Source organism: Emydura macquarii, unplaced genomic scaffold, assembly GCF_026122565.2.
Source record: "Emydura macquarii macquarii isolate MOO-44397 ecotype Brisbane River unplaced genomic scaffold, CSIRO-AGI_Emac_v2 contig_1253, whole genome shotgun sequence".
NCBI lineage: Eukaryota > Metazoa > Chordata > Testudines > Chelidae > Emydura > Emydura macquarii.
Genome location: NW_027131390.1, coordinates 49,925,119 through 49,948,599, shown reverse-complemented (window position 1 = coordinate 49,948,599; position 23,481 = coordinate 49,925,119). Strand labels below are relative to the sequence as shown.

The window sequence follows — 23,481 nt, the reverse complement described above, 5'->3', positions numbered from 1 at the left end:
TTAAAAAGTCGTCCCTGCACCAAAGAGCTTACAGGTTTGTCACAACAGAAAATGATAGGTGGGTAAAATAAACCATCCAGAGAGACGATGCAATGCAATAAAAAAAAAAAGAAAGCATATCTTGGCACAATAGGCATTAGTCATGAACATTAGTAAGCTGCCTTGTCATTGACAGCTGGGTTTGCAGATACCCTGCCACAGATGAGTATAAAGGAGGGAACTGAAATGGACAGATATTATAGCTGGTTGGAAAATGAGGGGAGGGGTTCCCATGGAAAATGTCAGCATAAGTGTGGGGAGAGGAAGGAAGGTTTCCAGAGACATTTCCAGCAGAAAATTTTGACTTTTTGATAGGAAAAAAATGCAAACCCCAAAACTGAAAACTTTTGGCAGCTTGTTGGAAAAAAACCCGAACCTTTTCCTTTTGGTTTTTCATTTTCCGACCCAAAAAGGTTCAAGGAAAGCAGCTGCTTTCTGAAAAATTTTATTTAATCAAAAACCCAATTTTCCATCAACAAAAAGTTTCAGTGGAAAACTTTTGGCCTGCCCTAGAAGAAACCACAGCATATGACTTTGTTGACCAATCACGAAGCACAAGCAATGAATATTCTGGGTGACCCCATGTGAAATCAAGCCAGAAATTAGTTCACACAAACAATCTGTCAAACAATTTTGAATAAAAACCACATACATACCAGTGCCAACCTGTTAACAGATCATTTGTGAGCAGGGATAAGGGCTAAACTAATAAAAATAATTATTTTCAAATTATAAATCAGTGAGCTCAGTTTCTCAGTATACAGTTGAGTCAGTCAGAGGTGAATTCAGTGTATTCTGAGAAACAAGACAGAGACTGTGGCAGTTTTTTTTTCTGACAAACTTCAGATGGTAAGTGAAACGTGATATATATTCTACTCTAGTTGTTGTATTTTACTCAGCATTTGCTTTTTCCTGGATAATGTGTCCCAGTTGCATCTTTACCCCCCACAGTCAGAGAACAAGTGAGTTTTTTTTCTTTCTTCTGTCATAATGTCACTGGATAGCTAGCTTCTGTCAGCTAGCAGACGATCAGAGCAGGTTTTTTCAGCTCACAGACCCTAGAGATTAGTTATCCTGATAAAATAATTAGAGGACCTCTTGATTGAACTTTCCCAGAGTTGCATTTAAGACTGTTACAAATCATCCTTCCAAATTGCTGAATTAAGGGGTATTCTGACCTTCCAAGCAGGAAAATACCCCTGACATTACACTCTTCCCAGTGCATGTCAGGAAGTTCAAACACCTCTTGGAGCCCCCTACAAAGTCATTGGAATAGGGCTAAAGTAAAAGTCCCAGCATTTGGTGCGTGACCTTCTTCCTCCATGTGCTCCAAATTCCTATGACTGCAAGCAAGGGGTGCAATGGGGTGAGTCTTGCAAGAAGAAGGAAGCAAGTAACATGCCCGGAACTGGTGAAGAGATTTAGAAGGGTTGTGGGTGGAGTTTTCTTTTAAACAGAAGTGGAGAGCCAGCAGGGTTTTCTCTTACCAGGGCAGCGTAATAAGGTCTTAAATTATTCTCCTCCTAGTGCTCTCCGTCAATATGAAACTGGTGATATTCGTTCTGCCAAGACACTGGTACAGGAGCAGCACACATTGTTCTAGGACTGCCAGGAACTCCTGCAGCTGCAACCTTGGCAGCATTTTCTGAACTGGCCCTGATTCTGTTTCAGTAGTGGTTTTTTTCCTTGCATTGAGGAATTGGTGACCCTGACACGCCAAGCCCTTTACCATTTTCTTTTTTTATGATCAATTGCTTTCTATATTTTGGTTTCCTATTTGTCCTGTAAAGTTCACACCCTTCTTTCTTACTCTCCTCCTCTCTCTGGTTGCAGATCTGATCATGCATAATCCTTTCTTTAGAATGTTATATGGGGTATCTTTTGTTTTTTTTTTTACAAGAGGTCAATCAGTTGTTAGCATTACAGCCCATTAAAATTCAATGCCATCTTCTCGCTGCAGCAGTGATATGTTCCAAGCCTGCCTCTGGACTACAGCTACTATAGATATACTGGGCTGGGTTCTTTTCTCATTGATATTGGTGTAACTCTGTTGGCTTCTCTGTTACCTACTTATAATATTTCCAGAGGGAAGGGAAGGGAGATCTTGCACTAAAGGGACTGGATTGGAACTCAGGAGATCTGGTTTCAGTTCTCACCTCTGCCTCCCAAACTTCCTGGGTGCTTGACCCTATTGATGTCAATGGCAAAACTCTCCTTGTCAATAAGGCCAGGATTTCACCCTTAACCTCTTCTTCTGTGCCTCAGTTTCCCATCTGTAACATGGGGATAAAATGCTTCTTTTCTAACCCCCCCTCCCTTTGTCTGGTCTGTTTAGCAAAAGAATCCTGCTCCAGAGAGCATACAATCTAGGCACATGTTCCAAGTGAACACAGAGCCTCGATTTTGGTTTGGGCCTCTAGGCACTATTGTAAAACAAATAATAATAAGGAATCTTGTTCAAGTGCTTCTAGCTGTTGAGAAAGAGACACTGGGCCAGTTTGGGTTCACATTTATAAATCCTATGTGGTGATTCCAGCAACTCTAAAGATTTGCAATGGTGCAAACAAGAACACTGTCTTTGGAAGAATGTGCGAGAAAACGTACAGAAGGTTCCTTTCCCGTAGTGTCATTGGGAAGTGCAAAGAACTGGAAAATATTCAGATACCCATGATCAGATACCTGATGCCATGCTGTTCAGCCAAAAAAGGACACGGTTTTCAGTTACTGGCGTGATACATTGTCACTTGTTAAGATCTTCATTCATAGTTGTTGTGTTTCTAGTATTTCTGTTGGTTTACCTCTCTCTATACAATGTATTTTAAAGCTTTCATGTTGATTTTCATTTCTCAGGAAGAAAATGTGAAGACTGTCCTGATGAACCCCAATATTGCCTCAGTCCAGACCAATGAGGTTGGCTTAAAGCAGGCTGACACAGTCTACTTCCTCCCCATCACCCCACAGTTTGTCACAGAGGTTATCAAAGCAGAAAGGCCAGATGGTTTAATTCTGGGCATGGGTGGCCAGACAGCTCTCAACTGCGGTAAGTACATGGAATTCTTCAGCCGCACACCCATCGCCTTTATACCTGGCTCTACTTGATCAAAAACATAGCAATCTCAGCCACAATCTTTCACTCAGTTACAAATGTTTATAAGCAGAGATATTGGCCTAATGGACCAAAATAAGTATGAATCTAATTATACCTATTGAATATGGCTTGTAGTGGCTCTCTTTTATCATTATCAGTTATGCATAACTCTTATATAAGTTATACAATAGTGTCTTGCAACTGCAGCTTGTAAATCTTGGTTTGGATGGCAACTTGGGGGCATGTTCTGTGCATAACCATTGAGATGAAGATTGAAAAGGAGAGCTGGAGGGATGTTGTTTCTTTGTTTAGCTTAGCATGGCAGCACCAGCTAGTACTGGATCAGAGATGGCTCCAAACCACAACATTAAGATATAGATGCAGCTTTCATAGATTTTTAAGGCTGAAGAGGCTATCTCAATCATCTTGTCTGACCTCCTGTATAACACAGGCCAAAGAACCTTGCCTTGTAATCTCTGCATCAAGCCCATCGTCTTCTGTTTGAGGTGTAAACTTATCTTTTAGAAAAATATCCAGTCTTGATATAAAGACTTAAAGTGAGAGAGAATCCACCAATTCCCATTCAAATGCTCCAAAGAATGAGTGTCCAAATTCAAGGCTTTGGTTCTAACTATTTTAAAAGGAAGATAGTTGCAAAATCCAGACTGGAACTGGGTACAGATTGTGGCTGTCTCCAGAATTTGGAGGTATTTGAATCCGAGTATTGTTGTAATTAGGAATTTCCTTACTTAGCATTTTATGCCACTTTTAATAGAAAACAACTTTTAAAACTAGAATATTTAGCTCTGGCCTGAAACTTGTCAAATTAAATGTAAACTTTTCATGTTTATTTTATTACAGTATTTCTAGAGATTATAATAATTTAGGGTTTTCCACAATTCCATCCTGTTACAGTGGATGTAAAATGAGAAACCCACATGCTCTTTACAAACTTAAGCTTTATCAGTACCTAATGGCTCTTTAGGATTACCCGTTCTTAGAATCATTTAGAATTACACAGGGTTTAGCACTTGAGACTGTGCCCCATGGCACCTCCCTTCATCGATGGGGGCACGGGTTAGATTGTCTAACAGGACTTGACTCTCTAACTTTAGTGATCCTTTGATGTCAAGGCCTAAGTCCGTTCCAGAATCCTCTCAACTACATGGGGCTTGTTTTTCCATTGCCCTGTCCCTGCTGTAGTCATCTAGGTCTGTGCAAAGTGAGTGTGACATGTTTCCAAATCAAAATGGTAGTGCTTTCTTACATTCTTCAAGCAAAGGCATACATGTTTACGCAGGGCAGCAGAGAATCAAGCCATATACATTTGATTAGGCCACTGGCCTGCCTACTACTCTGCTCAGAATCTGCTTCAGGTGCTTGTCGCCCCAGTTTAGGAACATATCCGTATTCTAGAAGATGTTTAATCAAATGCTTACATATAATCATGTGCCTAAATGCTTTCCTGAATCGGGACCCCTGAAAGATAACTCATTGAAGTTATTGGTTTTGACACTGGATTGTAACTGTTTGAATTTAGAAACTGCAGTGATGGGGATCATGCATGTAACCAGCTAGCTAACGGCATAGCCCAGGTCCCCGTATGCTTTCTTCTCTGTACAGCCTCAGTGCTCAATTTCTAACTCCATTCTTTCACCAGGAGTGGAGTTGTTCAGACGAGGTGTTTTGAAGGAGTATGGCGTGAACGTCCTGGGAACGTCCGTTGACACCATCATGGCCACAGAGGACAGGCAACTCTTTTCTGACAAGCTGACCGAGATTAATGAGAAGATCGCGCCCAGCTTTGCAGTGGAATCGGTAAATCTGATGAGCCTGGAAATACGTTGCTGCCATGGTTGGCTTTATTATTTTTTAAACAGCTGAAAGAGAGATTCCTATTTTGTTCAGTAAAACTTTAATATGAAAATGAAGGGCGCAGACTCTACATGTTGGGGTGGGCGCATAGCAACTGATGTTGGTTCGTAATGATTAGAAAACTGACCAACGCTATTTCAAAGCATAGTCTAGGAGAGAAAAGTATGCCAGGTAAATATTGATCCTCCAGTAAAATAGGACAGCCTTCGACATGTAAAGAAATGATTGTAGTGGGTACCCTTTTTAACCTGTATCTTGAGATTAAGATTTAGGCCGCTAAAAATCAGCACTTGTTACTGGGACCTCATGAGAACAGTGAGAGTGTGAAAAAGTCATTTGGTTCAGTGACAAGGCTCTTCTAAGTCTTGAAGAAAGCTGTGGTCTTAGAAAAGATATTGGACCAAATTCATAGCTGGTGTAAATCCACTGAAGTCAATGGACATGTACCAAGTCGGGATTTGCTGCATTTGACGGCAGTAGGGATGCCCAGGTGTATATGAGGGCAAAATTTGGCTGCTGGAGTCCATCACAAAGCCATTATTCTTCTCTCTTATTCTAATCTGGGGAACTGTCTTATTGATAGGGTATCCAGTAAGTTATAGAACCAGATGTGTACACTTTATTCAGTTTGTCATTTTATTTGACATTTATTCCTTTCTGCTTTAAGATTGAAGATGCTTTGAAGGCAGCAGAAATGATCGGCTACCCAGTCATGATACGCTCTGCCTATGCACTAGGTGGACTAGGGTCAGGTATATGTCCTGACAAAGAGAGGTTGCTCGACCTTGGGACCAAGGTATGTCATCCGTTGATAACCATAGGGATCTACTGTACCATCTGATTTAAAATATTCTTGTAATAGTCACAGATCAGACTAGTTTGCCATATTTTTATTTTTCTGTTAAAACATTATCTTGGTGCTCGCTAACATCCTGTCTTCATAATACTTGCCATTGACTTGGGTAACATGAATGATTAAGTGACATTGCTCACTGCTGTTAAATTCTGCCAGAAACAACTCACAATTTGAGCAAATGTTTCAACAGTTTTGGTCAAAAAAGTATTTTCTCCTGCTCTCAGGAGCTTAATGTCACATGGAGGATGCTGAGAAAGTAAAAGCCTACACTAGGTTTAGCTATAACTAAGGGCCAGGAATAGAGAGACTAGTAGGATTAGGCCCTTATTGTATTTAGTTCTTAAAGTGAAATTTGTGTTGCGCCGGAAACCTATCAGGAAGCTCCCTTTCAGATTCTTTGTACCAACTGGAGCAGGACAAAGAATACCAATGCTTTTCTTCAGGGAATTTAGGATTTTTTTTTAAATTTCCCATGAAAACAAAACAGAAAACAGAAAAATGTAGGTAAAATTTTTCAGTTTGGGGTTAAAATGTTCAGTATTTGAAAGCTCGAGTTTTTGATTTTCCATGGAAAAACAGGAAAATAATTTGACTGCAATGAAAATTTTCATTTTGGTCAAAAAGCTGGTTTTTAGTTTACAAAAACTTTTTTTTTTTTAATTTTTTTCCAACTAGCTGTACTACCATTATTGAATTTTTTTTAAAAAAAGCTTCAAATGTACTCTCTAAAAAGTATTTTAGCCTGCCAAGATGTTGGAAACTTTATATTAACATGTAGGACAAACACTTGGAAACCTAACAAAGATAATATAGATAAAAGACCTGTTAGTTTGTTTAACACGAGGTGAGGTTTACTTGTAAAACCAGTATTTTTCTTTCTGTAATTTCTGTTCCATGTTTCATTTTCTGTGATGGGGATAATGAACTAGATTAAAACATGGAACAACGCAAGTCAGACTATGTGGTGCAAAGGTTAAATTTGTGATTAGAACAGAGAGTAGGCTGCCCTGAAGTCAACAAAATTCAGTAGGCCCCAGGTTAGATTATCATGTATACAGTGAGGCCTGATCCTTAGCTGGTGCAACTGGGTATAGCTTGATTGAAGTCAGTGGGGTTCTGCCCATTTACAACAGTGGAGGATCAGGCCTTTTGTTCCTAGTAGTTTGATTCGATACCATGCGCAGATGCTCCTCTCTGCACTGCTGTTTTTGTTAGGCCAGGGGCCCTATGGAAAGAAAGATCTAAACTTAAGAGCCAGAATGAGTAGGAGTAGCTCCCATTTTCTGAGTTAAGCAGAATGTGCTAACACTTAACTTACCCATTGGACTTATTAGAGCAAAGAGAATAGCAGGTGGATTACTCGTATTGTGTATGTCCGTGATGATAAATTTACATTTCATCAGGATGGATTAAAAATATTTAGTGGGAAAAAGTAAAAGAACTCACATACAAACGTTTCATGTTTCCTTTTGGACTTCAGTGTGTTTAAAGTACATTAAACAGCAACAAAAACAAAACCAACCAGCCCTATTGAAACAAGACACTCCACTCCACATGCTTCTCCTTTTGGGGAGAGGATGAGAGAACGAAAACACATGACAGACGTGTATCTATGTGGTTTAATTCACTCTTCGAAGGCTCTCAGATACTATGAGGATGAGCGTGGAATAAAAACCTATATAGAACAGAAGTAGAGGAATTGCTGCTAGGAAGGAGGGAGTTCAAGGTTATAAACACTTGACCAAAGAAAACAATTTTGTTATCATACTCTTATTTCCATTTCCTGCAATATTTGCAAACTTTCAGTTATATTGCCTTAAGACTCCTCCTTCCAAAGCAAACAAGTCTAATCTTATTAGGTTCTTGTTTGTCTGTGATTCTGTGCATAGGAATTCCATTGATGCAAATAAGAGTTTCACGTGAAAAGGAATGATTAATATTAATCTACATCACAGTAGTGTCAGCAAGCTTGGGGCCCCATTGGGTTTGATGCTGTAGGACAACCGTGGCTGTCAAAGGCCCAGATCCTCCACTATTGAAGTCAATGGAAGCTTTGCCATTGATACCAGTAGGTGCAGCGTGAGACCTGAAGGCCCCATCCCAAGATACGAATATGTTATACCCTGACTGGCATTTATCAGGTTACATCAACACTTGCCGTATAGACAGGGCCTAAGCGTCATGAACTGGGATGTGGGTGGTGATGACTAGTGGTTAGAGTAGGAGCTAGGCTGTTGGGCTTAGCACAGGTTTGCTGACATCCTCGTCCTATCGGGCAGCGTGGTCAATCAGGCGGCCCTGCTGTGGCTCAGTTGTGCTCATTGGCAGTTCTGAGACTAACTTAAATTGTGGCTGCAAAATTAAGGGCAAAAAGGAGGCGGAGGAAAGGATGGTCTGACAACGTGTGTGTTATTTTCTAGCATTCCATGTGAGACTTAACTAATGCCTTATATAATGGTTAATATTCTGGATTAGTTCTAGAATGATGCATAACTCTTGCTTCTGATCAGTGTGTTGCAGGAATTAGCAGTGTTATTAGTTACTAGTGTTGTGAGTTCAGCAGCATGTCCACACACTCACCTCTCCCATTGCTTCATCACCCATTTAATTTTGCCCAAAGAAATAGTCCCATTGAAGTCGGTGAGGCGACTCGCATACGTAAAATTAAGCCTATGTGTAAGTGTTTGCAAAAATGGGGCCTTTTTATAAATTTTAATTTACATTTCTCATTTCTGTTGCTAGCCCAAATGTCCTAATTTCTTCTGTATCTGATTACATAATTATTTTCCATGACAGTGAAATGAGGTTAATGCAAAATAAAATTTACAGGGCAGTTGTCACACAAAGATATCAAATATATAAATCTAGCAACATTTTTTTAAGTATTACCTTTGTTTTTGTGGTAATGAACTGAGATTTGGGGCAGAATAACACTTAGGTCCTTTGGGATCTGGTCTTCCACTTCTGCATTTGGTCTGGGACATGTGGCAAGCCATCACAGAAGCTTTTATAATAAATAACATCAATAATAATACCCAGCTCTTATACGGCACTTGTCATCAGTAGGTCTCCAAGTGCTTTACGAAGGAGGTCAGTGTCATTATCTCCATTTTATAGATGAGGAAACTGAGGCACAGAGGGTGGAAGCAATTTGCCCAGAGTCGTTCGGTGGTAGCAGAGCCTTAAATACAAGAATATGTCCAGTTCAGTTCTGTGTGCTTAATAGAAATGTATTTCTTTGTATCCCTGGCTGTCTTTCCTCCCTAACCGATTCTTCAATCTGATCCCCAGGCATTTGCAATGACCAACCAAATCCTAGTGGAGAGGTCCGTTGTTGGCTGGAAGGAGATAGAGTATGAAGTTGTGAGAGATGCAGCTGATAACTGTATCACTGTCTGTAATATGGAAAATGTTGATGCTATGGGAGTTCATACAGGTATGTTCATTATAGATCAGAGCATGGCTCACTGTAGGTCAGTTTTATATAATGTCTGTCTTCCTACTAGAGTTGAGACACTTACATGGCCAGTGAGAGAGAGGATGTAGATTACCAGATAGGATGCAACACACTTTTCAATACCCTCAGTCTGCCCATACTGTCTCATAGTCACTGGTAGCACAGTCTGTATCTTGCCTTGAAATGCCTGTAACTAGCATCTTCCATAGCACCTGTGGTTCAAAATCTGTAAGATACAGTAGGTTAGCCTGGAAATGACCCCAAATGGCCAGAATTTATCACCATCAAACTCTTTTGGTTTTTGTTTCGACAAACAGGCGATTCTATCGTAGTGGCTCCCAGCCAGACGCTGTCCAACGAGGAATTTCAGATGCTGAGGGAAAGTGCCATCAAGGTCGTCCGACACTTGGGCATCGTGGGGGAATGTAACATCCAGTATGCCTTACATCCTACCTCCCTGGAGTACTGCATCATTGAGGTTAATGCCAGGCTCTCCAGAAGCTCTGCCTTGGCATCCAAAGCCACAGGGTAAGGCAGGAAATAAAATCTGGGGCAGGGAAAGGAGTTAGGGAAAGGGTACCTGGGGCCGGGAACTTGGACACTGGGTATTACAAATGGAAAACCCCTCAGATGGGGAACCTAATCGCTGGTTTTAGAGAGTACATCCCTGACATCTGTACGTTGGCTTCAAATCATCCCTGGGACCCTAAGGACTTTGTTATTAATGAGCTCTCTGCCAGATTGAATCAAATGGTGTTGCTAGCTGTCTTTGTTTAGTTGGCTAATCATAAACTAATCAAGATAATGATGGTCAAATCTGGCTGGTAGAAATTGGCTTCTTAATTGTAATCTGCAGATGCTGTTGAGAAGTGCAAATTAATCCTTAATTTACAGTTCTGAATAATTCTTGCAGTTGTTGAAGCCCTGTAGCAAACCAGAGATGGACAGCAATAACTCAGAGTGAGCATTTGGTTGATTTCATTTTGTTAACTGACTCTTCAGTGAAACAAATCCATTTCTGTGTCTTGTGTCATAGTAAATATGTATATATAGTAGCATGGCATACATAGAATAAACAAAGCTTTGCAACAAGTGATCAACCATTGCAATCCTGCAAGGTGTTGACTCCCCACACCTATTGCTTCAGTGGGAATTGAGTGCACCCAGCACACCTAAAATTTGACCCATCATTTGATTCTCAAACATACAAACAAAATTCCTCCAGCCAGTAAAAGATTCCATCAGCTTTAGAAACATAATCTGGAATTCCAATCCTGGTTGGGTCACAAATGGAAATGGGTTCAGTGTTTAGACCTGAGTCCCCATCTGGCTATCTGACAAAAGCACTGCAGAATAGAGTGTTTTCATAAGCTCTGCAGAATATAGCGTTTTCACAGTACTGTGTGGACTGGGACTGGTTGGAAGATGCTTTTGCAGTTAATGAGGACTTCTGCATTTTGTACAAATATGTGAAGTCTTAGGAGAGAAAACTGTTCCTCCAGCATGTTGTTTGGGAGAAGGCTACAAAAACCCAGTTTGGATTTTTGTCTATGACTATCTGTGAAGTGCTTAGTCAGCTAGATAAAGAATTCCTCCAGGCTGCTAGCGTGAGACACACATTCATATGTGTTAAAAAGTTCCTTTTTTTGCTGGAAGAGTGAATGGTTTTGTGATGTGTATGGAGAAGAGGTACTTGGATTGTAAACTCTCTGAGGTGGGGACTGTCTTTTTGTTATGTGCTCGTACAGCACCTATTACAATGGTGCCCTAGTCGCTAACTGCAATATAAATTATAATAATAATCATCTCATTGCGTCTGCTGTCAATTACCATGTATGAAAGAGCACATGCCGAAAGAGGTACTTCAGCAGCACATATTCAATTAATAGCATTTCCAGCTGCTCTGCTCGTGCGTGTTTTGGTAGTGATTCCAAGTCGGCAGTGCTACAGGCAGCTTTTAAAGATGAGAACACTCTTGTTATAATGGAATAAACTAACCAATGGGGCTTTCTCAGTCAAATGAAATGTGTGCATGATGACATTCTTAGCAAATGGAGGGCAATAGGAACTCCTGTTGGATGATTTATAATTGTTTGGCTTCCGCAAACTGGATTATAGAAGTTTCGCTGCTCAACCCTATGTTGCTTTTGGGCTGATTTCTTCTGCCATTTAGACCTGTCCAATCTCAAAGCCCATGACAATGCCAGATGTAACTGATGGCTGAATTTAGCTCTGAATTTCAAAGTACCTTTGGGCCTTTTGAGAAATCCATCAATCCTGCTGATTCATTGACTCCAGTGATGTTCCGCAGCAGACTGGGGCAATCACCTTTTACTTAAAAAAAACTAAAATATGCTTTTCACTTTCATTTGCTATGCAGGCATTATTAATTCAGGTTTCCTTCTGCACTGGAGTCAGACTTAAGCTGCAAGAACACCACGTGCTGCTCCAACAGCCGCCACAGAGCTGGCTGAAAAGTGAATGCAAAGGCTATTCTAGCTTCTTCCAAACTGATCCAAAGGTTCATCTGTACTGAGCATAAACATTTGACTTCTAGTACGTGTAGACAAACACTAGTCCCAGCACTTATTCACTACAATCCAGCCACTGATCTAAGATGATCAATTGCTCTTTATTTGCTGAGTCACCCCAGATGAAATAAGACGAATTCTCACTGTCGGTTATGCAGATATACACTAGTGTTGCAGCTATGTTTAAAGGCCACTTGTTCATCCCTGCTGTAAAGTCTCCACTTTCCAATAGCACTCACTCCCTGTGTCTCTCCCTCCTCCCGCTTTCCCTCCTGAGTTACCCCACTGCAGTGTAACACCAAACTTTTCAGGTGTTGCAAGGATTTCACAGAAGATAGCCAGCTTTTAAGGATTGTCCAGCCCATGTACTAAACGAAGTTGCTCAGTGCTACACTTCCTTGTATAAGCACGTACCTATAGTAAACCCCCACCCGCCATGTGGGCTCTTCATTCCCTCCCCAGGCAGAAGTAAACCATTCTGCTATTGTTAATTGTTGGTGTTAGAGTAGCACCTAGAGGATCAAGATCAGGGCCCAATGGAGCTGGACACGTACAGACACTTAGTAAAACACAGGACATGCTGAGAGAGCTTACACACTAAAGACACAAGACAGACAAAGGGTGGGAGATGGGAAATAATATTATCATCCCAATTTTACAGAGGGAGAACTGAGGCGCAGTGGGTTTAAGTGACGAGTGCTTAAGGTCATATAGGCAGTCTGTGGCAGATCCAGGAATTGACTTCGATCTCCTGAGTCCCAATCCAGTGCCTTAGCCACACCTCAGTAACTGATTCCTACCCCAGTGCTCTGTGCATGCCCCTCATGACCTACATGCTGCATCCGAGATGCTCGCTGCTCACCAGTCAGCTGCACTCATACACTGTGTACTAGGCGTGGGCACTATCTCTGTCAAATAGGATTATTGTTTTTATTAAAGCAGCTTCAGAGGGTTATAGATTTCCTTGCTCTCTACAGTACAAACCACAATGCTAAAAAATGCCTCCCTTCCTCCCTCATCTCTGCCAGGTACCCCTTAGCATTTATTGCTGCCAAAATCGCCCTGGGGATCCCCTTGCCGGAGATCAAGAATGTAGTATCAGGAAAAACCTCTGCCTTCTTTGAACCCAGCCTGGATTACATGGTCGCCAAGATACCCCGCTGGGACCTGGACCGCTTTCAGGGTACCTCCAGTCAGATTGGCAGCTCCATGAAGAGCGTGGGAGAGGTGAGTGTGGAGAAATTCTCTCCATTTCCTTTCTGTCTCCTGTGAAGTTAACTTTTATCGCTTGCTTGCTCTCTGGAGGCTGGTCCATTCTAGACTGCTAGCCAGATGAATGCTGAGGAGAATTTAGATTCTAAAGGGCTGTCTGCTAAAAACAGAGGCTAGTTCTGCACTTGCAGTTTTGATCCAGTTATCAACTGCAGTTGCAAAAGTGTGAGTGTAATCGTGGCTGAAAACGACGATGTTTAGACATCAATCTACAAGTTTCTGCCCACTAATCAGGTAGTTAGATGTCTAACTGTTAGCATTCATTCATTGCGCCTTCCGTTTATTTTAAATGCACAATTAAGAGACCAAACCGGGACGTTTTTAACATGTCCATTTCATAATCTCCATGCTGACTGGCCGTCCAGAGGATCAACTAGGGATCAACAAACTAAATAGAAATAAAATAAGAACAGAGGAAAGCTATCCCCTAAACTGAAAATAAATGTGATCTTGAACCCCAAACTCTCTTTGGTTTGTAAAAGTTTTATTGCCATTTCTTGGTCAATATTTGTTCACTTTTACCTTCCTTGACATTTTCTGGTTCCCTATGGAATTGCCATTGGGGTCTTTCTAGCATGACTGAAGAAAATTTGTTTTCCAGAAATGTTCAGCCTGGCTTTTCAGGACCAGTTAATTCAGATGGTGTGGATAAAAATCTGATCTTTTGAGAGTTTATTCAAATTGTCTGAGTTTTACCCATTACTATTTGCAGTTAGAATGATTTGGGACTGTAAAAGTCATGTTAGGCAATAGTGTGGTAGGCTGCTCTTGAGATTCATAGATTCCATATCCAGAAGGGACCATTGTGATCAACTAGTCTGACCTGCATAAAACAGGCCATTGGACTTCCCTGAATTAATTCCTGCTTCAGGTCCAATAGTTGTGTTTAAACAAGAGCATTTCTTTTCTAAAAACATCTACTTTTAAAGATATAAAGATTTCCAGCAATGGAGAATCCACCACACACTTTGGGAAGTTGTTCCCATAGTTAATTACCAACATTGTTAAAATGTGTGCTTTATTTCTGATCTGATACTATACCTGAAAACAGAACTCGGCACCTGATGCCCTCTTGAAAGGGTCAGAATAAATAGGATTCCCCCTCAGAATAAATAGGATAGGCAATCAAAAATGAGGAACAAAATAGTGTGACTTTTAAAATCTGAATTTAAGACAGGCTGGAACAATAGTAACATCTCTAGCTAATTTTTCAAGAGGAGTGAAATGAAGCAAAATGGGTAAATTATCCATTTAATTAGCTAATTACCCACCAGCTACCCAAAGCAAAGTAATTAATTGTGTATTTTGTTTTCTTTTTTCCTAATGTTTTTCAAGTAGCTCTCGCTAAATTATTTTGGCATGTAAGACCTTACAAACATCAACTCCTCCTCACTCAAAGAGCACCCCCTCATCGCAGGGGAAAGGATTAATTAGAACTCCAGAAGAAAGGCTCACTGTGGAGATTGTCATTTTAATAATGTGTGGTGTATAAGATACCTGCCAAGATTTATGGTGTTAACGCCCCATGATTTTATGTTCATGGGCTTTGCGTGTTTTACTCCAGCTAATAAAGGGCTATATTCCAGAATGTCCCACCATATGAACACAGAGCTGGATTGTGATTTGGACTATCCACGTACACAGGGGAGTGAGGGAGCATAAGAACACCTCCCCACCTCAGTGCTTCTGTGCAGATTAGCTGAACCTTGGGGTCAAGCAGGCAGCCAGTGAGCAGGGAAGGGATGGGGAATAGACAGAGTTTTTTGGTTCCATGCTCCCTGGCCAGCATGGCGTGTGCTGAGCTGAGATGGTACATAGGGCATTGCAATTTCCTGCTGATAGAGGCAAGCAGCAAATTACCAGCTCCCAGAGCACAGGAGCTGTTCGTCAAAGAGACCCCCTCAGCTACCGTGTCTCCTGTGGGTGCCACTTGGTTTCAGATTATTTTTGTGTCCCTCAAGGTTTTGTTTTCTCATGAAATATAAATGTGAACATTTGAGTGACAACATTGCCATGCAGAATGGGGCTCACTGGACCTTGGGAATGGAATCGGGTTTTTTTAGGTGGGGGAACCACACCACTGTGTAACTGAGGAGAAATAATCACTGAACAGAGACATCCTATGGTAGTTACTTAAGTGGGCTCAATGGCAGAGGTGTAGACTTCTGCCTCTGCCCACTTCTAAGGCTTAAACTACTGGAGCCTTAAAATTCCATTTGCCCTATAAAGCGTTTCCAACCCTGCAGGCTGTTAAAAGGATTCTCCCATCATATAACACAGGTGGATTTTGGAAGCTCCAAGACAGGAATCTTCCTTCGAGTCAGTTCATTGTGTCCTGGGAGGTTCCCATACTCCTTAATCTTACATAGTAAGCATTGCTACCATTTGAATAACTGAGAGGGACAACACCTCACCACATTAATGTGAGAGCTTTCTTTATTACAGGTCATGGCTATTGGGCGCACCTTTGAGGAGTGCTTCCAGAAGGCCCTGAGAATGTGCCACCCTTCTGTGGATGGCTTCACGTCACGTCTGCCAATGAATAAAGAGTGGCCGGCCAACTTAGATCTCAGGAAAGAATTGGCTGACCCCTCCAGCATCCGTGTCTATGCAATGGCCAAGGTAATGAAGGACACAGAGACTATGGTGTCTACCCTGTTCACTATAGTTACCAGACTGTGTCTACTGAGGTAATAGAATGGAATATTCTTTAACCACTGGTCCCTTTTCCTTCTTTGTACACCTCATACATATGGGGATGATGATGTGTTTCCACCTTTGAATCACCTCCTGTGAGGTTCAAAGATTCTCTTTTGCCCCATAATTTCATGTGCTAGTTCATTGTCTAAGGGTGGAAATAATTTTCTCTGCTGATCCTCATAACATCTGCTTCACTTGAGTCATCCATTAACCTTTCACTTAAATCAGTATCATCTTAGACCATCCCTGTTACATTCAACAGCAGGTACATTCTATCACCATGTCCCGTGCAACATATTCAGCACACAGTTAATACTGATTGACAACTGGAGTGCTTTTTCTTTAGCTTGCTCCTGTAGCAAATGATCATATTAAACGCTGGGCAGTGTTTGGCCCTTAGTTATGCTGGCACAAGTGACAGCAAAATTTGGGCAGTTCTGCAAATTTACATTAGGGTATGCAAAGAAAATTTAAAATGATCCTTTTGACATCTGAAACCAAGTGTGATATGAAAATGGTTAGCTGCTGTCAATCTGAGTAGTCTTTTTTTGGAATCTTCATGTTCTTATGTGACCACCTCTTAAAACCAAATGACAGAATTAAAATTAAAGCATATGGCAAGCTCAGCTGTCCAAAACTCCCTGTTAACTGAAATAGGTTAAATCTGTTAATTACACTGAAAGTTCTTTCAAATATCTACAGTTTTTGGTTGGAGAGTAATGGCAGGCTTGCGGTTAAGAAGCTACTCTGAGACTTGAGATCTGAGTGCTCTGCTACAAGACACTTTGTATCTTTGGGCACCTCTGTCCCCCATCTGTAAAATGAGAATAATAATCCTTCCTTTTGCTCACACTTCATCTTGTCTATTTAGCTTGTAAATGTGTTGGGACAGAGATTGTCTCACATCATGTGTACGTGCAGTGTGTAGCACAACAGAGCCTTAACATCCATCCGTGCCTCTAAGACGCCAATGCAATACACATAATAATTAGTAGATATTTTCAATCTCCACCACGATGCTTATCTAGCTGAGGTCGTCGTGCATTTGCTGATGATTTCCACTCAACTGTTTTTCTTATAAACCTTGTATAAGTTTCCAAGATCTACCTAATCTATTCCTGTTGGGTCCCGTTTTTCCTTTCCTTTCCTTTTGTATATACCCGTTCTTCTCCTGTTTTTTGGACATTTGACCTTAGCCTACAACAGCAGACAAGAAACTAACTTCTAGAGATGCCCCAAAGTCTCTGTGTGGGCCATTCCCCATTGCCTTTCATTTACATGTCTGCAAAAGGATAGCAAATTGGATGTAAAGCCACCATTCTGATCCAGTCTCATTGTATTTGCCCTTTGCACAGATGTAAGTGACACTGCAGGGTGCAAAGAAATGAGGAATCAGGCAGATTGCTTCAGCCTTGGATAAGATCTGTCCTCTAGAGACAAATAGACAGGAGGTTTTAGGCTGGGGAGGCACGCACATTTACAAGCACAAAACACCCTTCGGTACTGGTGCTTGTGTTGGCTACAGTTTTCTCTTTGATTTGATTGGCAAGATCTTTCTCCACTGCCCCAGGAGCCATTTAGAGAGGTAAAGTCCGAGTTAAGGGTGGGGATATAAGGATAGGGACGGGGCAAAATGCCAGTTTTCTTTTTGACCATTGTCCGAACAAGGAGAAGTTAAGTCTTTAATCCCCCGCTTAGGCTCCGCAGAAAGTCCTCACTCTAAAACAGAGCACTGATTCACCCTCACTAATGACTGAATGAGGCCAGTGGTTTGGATTTTGCAATTTCAGCTTGCTTGACTCAGCAAAAGATAACTCAGGCAGCTGGGATTGGTGGGATCAGAAATCCCTGACCATCTCTCTGACATCTAAAAGACCAGCTGCGAGTTGCTGTTACCACAGAGCTCTGTACAAGTCAGGTCTCATCAGCTCCCATCCCTGCCCCTCCATTTCAAGGTTTTCCCGTTTGTTGGGGTGAGGAAAATGATACATGTTACGTGGGAAAGCGCAAGAATTCAGATGCCATTCACAGCTGTTGCCTTCCATGGTGTTCCTCTAGTACAGTCAAAAGACAACCATGGGAGAGATGCTGAACCCAAAGAAATGTCTTACTGGGCCAAGTTCAGCCCTGGTGTTAGAGGATTTAACTGCATTCAAGTCAGTAGGGTCACACTTGTTTACATCTGGGATGAACTTGGGAACTGCTTTCCTGGTCACGCACAACTTGCACTCAGCAATCAGCACTTGGGAAAGGCAGTATGGTCTAATGGTTAGAGCACTGTGACTATTCCTGTCTCTGCACTGGCCTGCTGGGGGACCTTGGGCAAGTCACTCCACCTCTCTTTGCCTTTCTTTTCCTCCCATTCCTCCTTGGCCTCTATTGCAGGTGTGAAAAAGGCTAATATTATTCTGGGGTGTATTAACAGGCGTTTCATGTGTAAGATGTAGGAGATGATTGTCCTGCTCTGCTCAGTGCTTGCGAGGCCTCAGCTGGAGTACTGTGTCCAGTTCAGGGTGCCCCACATCTGGAAAGATGTGGACAAATTGGACAGAGTCCAGAGGAGAGCAACAAAAATGATAAAAGTCTTAGAAAACCTGTCCTAGGAGGAAAGGTTGAAAACACTGGGCATGTTTAGTCTTGAGAAAAGAAGACTGAGGGAGGACCTGGTAACAAACTTCAAATACGTTAAGGGCTGTTATTGGGAAGACAGTGATCAGTTGTTCTCCATGTCCACTAGAGGTAGGACGAGCTCGTGGGCCTAATCTGTAGCAAGGAAGATTTAGGTCAGATAGTATGAAAATCTTTCTAAATAGGGATTGGTTGCAAGGTGTGGGGAGGGGAGGTGTCAGTCACAACACAAGATGAGCCCCCCTATTCACTAAAGGGCCTTTGGATTTTTTACATCAAGATTCTTTCCTAGAAGTGGGTGGAAGAACACAGGTCACAGGATCCTACGGGCTAGCTAAGCTATTATTATTATTATTATTTATTGGCTACCCTGAGGGAATTAAACCATCCCTGTTTCTTAGCGACCATTATTATTGCAGTCCACTGCTCCTGAGCAACTGGTGCATTTGGTAAGCCATGTATAAACCTGGAAAGAGTTTAAATGTGGAAGAAAACTAGGAAGAAGGAGACAGTTTATTGAAATCCTGCCTTGCTTTAGAAAAAGGACTAGAGATTCAGTTGTTACGTTTGCAGTACAGTTGGAGAAGGTTGTGATCCATTCTAGTTTTTATTCGAGAGTTTCTACTTTGAGGACAGCATTAAAGTGACCTGCCTATTAGATCAGGCTAATGTCACATCTTCACATCTCTTAACACTGCGGCATCTTGTGATGATGTGACTGTGTGTGTCAGCGCAAAAACTCAGAGTAATGGCACCAGAGCACACTGAGCCAAGTTGATTCCTGGGCTAAGGCCAGGGCTTGCTTCACTGACATTACACCATGCAGGAATTTGCCTCAGCCAGGTTGTCCTACAGGAAAAACTATTAAACACAGTAACACTAGTCTCAGGGAACCAGTGCATGAGTTTCAGTATTTGTTCCAGTTACGTAGGCCTAGTCTACACACAGATTTGTACTGGTAGAGCTATATCGGTTAGCAGTGTGATTTATTTTGCCAGTATAGTTATGCCAGCACAATCCCTAGTGTGGATGCAGTTATACCGATACCAGTATATCTTATTCTCTCTCCCGTATGGAAATAAGCTTTCCCAATATAAGCATTTTTAGGGGGTGGTGCTGCATTAGTTTAGCTAGGCCCATATAATCAAAGCGGTACAACTTTGGTGTGTCGACCAGGCGTTAGATGGTTATCTCTTCAGGGCATGGACAGTCTCTTTGTTTTCTGTTTGTGCAGCACCTAGGAAAACGGGGCCTTGGCTTCAAGGCGCTACCGTAGTACAATTAAAAATAATAATCACAACGAGCAGACTATTTAGTAGCTCCATTTTTTTTCAAACACTGTATTTACCTAACAAATAGGGTAAACGGTAATATTCCTTAATTTGAAAGGAATCTCCAACATACCTGGTGTCAACCAATCTTGGCGTCTTCCAGTAGGCCTGATAGATTAGAAGTATCTGGAGCAGATGATGAGATTATTAAAATGAATGTGGCCCATTTGTGAAATTGTCACTAGAAATGGGCTTTATTTAAAAAAAATTAAATGTATAAAAGAAAAAAGAGTTCAGTGTTTAGCCAGGTAATAATAGTGATTAATATCTAGCTCTTATGCATGTACTTTATTCTCCTTTTGGCTTTGGTTTTTAAAAAAATACTGTATCTGTACTACATTGCCTTTGGGATGAGAGAGTGGGTTTCCTTTTTTACTCAGTGAATGTGGATGGTTTGCTAAAAATAAATTAAAAAAGCAAAACAGCATAATTAAGCATCTTCAGGAAAGTTTGAAGCCTGAATTACCTTGAGAATGAAAAAGACCCAGATTTGTGTCACGGCTGCAAAGTTTGATTCTGGATGTGAACTTTTCCATAGTTTCGGGGTATTTCAGGTCCAGGTTTTCTGAGTCAGACTGTCTTTAAGCTATAAATCAGAGCCCTTTTCAAAAGCAACCCGTTTCTCAACAACTGAAAACCTAAACCTTTGTTTCATCATATTTGCTTTTAGCAGATCTCAGGATTACGGAACGTACAGGACAGGACCTTGAGATATATAGCATAAAGTGTCTATAGCATATGAAGTTTCAGCAGGTGTCCACCAGCAGCAGTCCTTATTGAAGTCAGCTGGAGTTTGGTTAGTGACTTGGTTGGAAGCCAAATTCTGCACTTCTTGCTCAGACAAACATCTTGCTGACTTTAATAAGAGAGGAGAAATAATTGCTACACTTTTCCAGGCAAATTAGATACTTATGAAGTGTTTGTTAAAGAATATGTCTTACTCTCTCCTCTCTTCGGCAGGCCTTGTGTGATGGTGTCTCTGTGGATGATATTCACAAACTCACAGCCATTGACAAATGGTTCATCTATAAGATGCTGGATATTGTGAACATGGAGAAAAGCCTGAAGAAACTCAGCAGGTAAGGAAATCAAACAGCTTTGTCTAAGGACACAGTCTTTTTGCTTGGCATTACACAGCTGGAAAACCAGCTGCAGGCCTTGTGCACAAACATGATCAAGGTTGAAAAGTGACACTCAGTCATCAGTTGAGCCTGAATTACCTTAAATCCTAATCCATTGCACCAAGAGGCCACCTCAGCCCACGAAGCAGCGACTACACTGAAAATTGCTGTTCTAGAAGTAAATGCTTTTTGTCCGTCTCAACTGATTTTAGGGATTCTAAAAATCCCACCTGGATTTAGAAAGTCCTTGATGTAGTTTCAAAGCTAGAATTTCCTCAGCCTCCCCCCAAATGTGTGATCTGAGACTGCATTTGCATTGCTAGGAAATGGTTAAGCTTCCAGGATAATACTCTCAGTAGATTCTCCCTGGCTTTTTACACCGGAGAGCCAAACACCGTGCATTTCTGATTGCTTTCCAAGCTGTCTGCCTTGCATCCCACCTGCAGTATTCGTTGCTATTCCTCCTCAGTTTAGAACAGCTATAATTTCTGACACATTTAAATATAAATCTTCCGCTTTTTTAAGTGACCATATAAAATGAACTACAATAGATAGCAGTACATTGAAGCTCCATGCTATATATCAGTCTCAGCCTTTTGCTGACTTAAGCTTTCTCCTCATGGTTTACGAGGCCAGCAGAACCTTCTTGCTGAGTTATTATTGTGTGCTCCAGTGCCTGCATTTTGGATACAGGTTGCATTACTGCAGTGAAGCCACACTATGGCGCCAGAAACTCATAGTACACAGCATATGTAACAAGAGACTGGGTAGAAAGAAACAGGACTTTTTGTTATGAAATATGCTTTTACCTCCTGTAAGTTCTGCTTCTTTGAAAAGCTGTAATTGAATAGTTTTTTGTTTCGCTCAGAAAGTGAGTTCAGATTCTAGCTAAGCAGAAATAAAGGCACAGAGAGCAGAAATCAGAGGAAGATGCCTGTGGAAGCTTATTTACAAAACTCCATTATTACCCAGCATGTGTAATTCCTCTCTAAACTTCCATGTCATGTTTCATTTGTTTCCTGGTTTCATTTAAAAAACAAACAAACTCATGCATACAAAGTTACTGTGTTTACACAGAACCAATTTGTTTTCACCACAATTGTAATTAGAATATCAAAGCACTATCCAGATGATATTCCTATCCTCCAGTGGAGTAAACTGTCATCACTCCATCAAAGTAAATGGAGATGCACTGATTTCTATCAGCTCAAGATCTGGCCCATTATTTAATTAAACCTCACAATGCCTCTGTGAAATAGGTAAAATAATATTTTTGCACCCATGATATAGGTGGATTAGCTGAGGCATATAGTCAAATGACCTTCCCAAGGCCAGAGAGGAAATTTAGTGGCAGAGCTAGAAAAAAAAGCGTTACTGACTTCCAGTTGGTGTTCTAACTACTAGAACACACTCTCCATCCTCTGCCCTTTTGGCCATTATTGGAGGAGAGCTGGCTCAGCTACTGCATGCAAACCAGGGCATTCTCCTATAGTCAGCGCTCAGGTCTTTCATGTGTGTATTTACCGGAGCAATTTGCTTTATTTTTCATTCGTCTATAAGATTCAGTGTTTGCAAATTGGACATAATCCTTTTTAAAGGAAATAATGGCAAACTAGAAACATGACTGCCTGGGGTACTATAGGAACAGTTACGTTAACACACTCTGTGTTTATGTAAATATGAATATATTTACGTGGGTATTCTGATATACATATACATACCGTGTGTAATAATATAATATCCAGATCTTGTAGTTGATATTTATCTTTCTATAATGGTCAAAACCAAAACCTAGATGAGTATATATAATAATAATAATCAATAATAAATAACATCTAGTGCTTTCCATCAGTAGATCTCAAACACTTTACAAAGGAGGGCTGTATCATATCCTCGTTTTACAGATGGGGAAACTGAGGCGTGGAGCAGTGGAGTGACTTGCCCAAGCCAGGCCAGTGGCAGAACCAGGAATAGAATGAGTCACAGTTCAGGGCTCTAGCCACTGAACCTTTAGACGTGGATTCACAGCCGTACTTTGTGGCTCAGTAGAACCTGTAATCTGTATGTTTTTAAAGTCACACGGAAAGGGAGATCAGTAGCTTACACACAAGCATATTGTTGTACTATCTGACCCCAATCCTGATTTCTGATCGAGATGAACTCGAGATGACCTGAGAGATAGGTAAAGGCAGTTTTATGTCACCAGCCAGCCAAGGACCATTTCAGCTCCCCTGCTTCCCACTACCATGCAAGTTAGAGCAGTCTCATGCCAGCTCTTAGTCACCAAATGGCTGTTCCACCAGGCAGCATAGAAGTGATCTATCCATGCCCTCTTCCCCCCACCAGCCTGGGTGTATACATCAGGATCTGTAAGGGAGAAGATAGCATGCAGCCGGCATACGGATTCCCTCTTCTTGGGGGAAATCCCCAGCTTTCCAAGTGGGGCTGAGGGCCTGTCCCTGTATTTACATGCACAGAGGGACAGGGAGTACATGGAGAGGACACCTATGAAAGGCTGGTGAAATAATTAGGCATGACAGAATAATTGAATGTGGCATTCCTTTGGGAAGCAAGAAATCTGTT

The 23,481-nt window shown here is 41.3% G+C and overlaps 1 protein-coding gene across 1 annotated transcript in view; it reads left to right on the top strand.

Moving 5' to 3' along the window:
• CPS1 (carbamoyl-phosphate synthase 1) overlaps positions 1–23,481 on the top strand; it is a 124,913-nt gene that overhangs the window by 46,536 nt on the left and 54,896 nt on the right. Inside the window, exons 15-22 of the mRNA XM_067548727.1 lie at positions 2,890–3,079; positions 4,788–4,945; positions 5,670–5,798; positions 9,150–9,294; positions 9,633–9,843; positions 12,875–13,073; positions 15,564–15,740; positions 20,738–20,856. Of these exons, the coding sequence (XP_067404828.1) occupies positions 2,890–3,079; positions 4,788–4,945; positions 5,670–5,798; positions 9,150–9,294; positions 9,633–9,843; positions 12,875–13,073; positions 15,564–15,740; positions 20,738–20,856 (1,328 nt within the window). The remainder of the gene's footprint in view (positions 1–2,889; positions 3,080–4,787; positions 4,946–5,669; positions 5,799–9,149; positions 9,295–9,632; positions 9,844–12,874; positions 13,074–15,563; positions 15,741–20,737; positions 20,857–23,481) is intronic.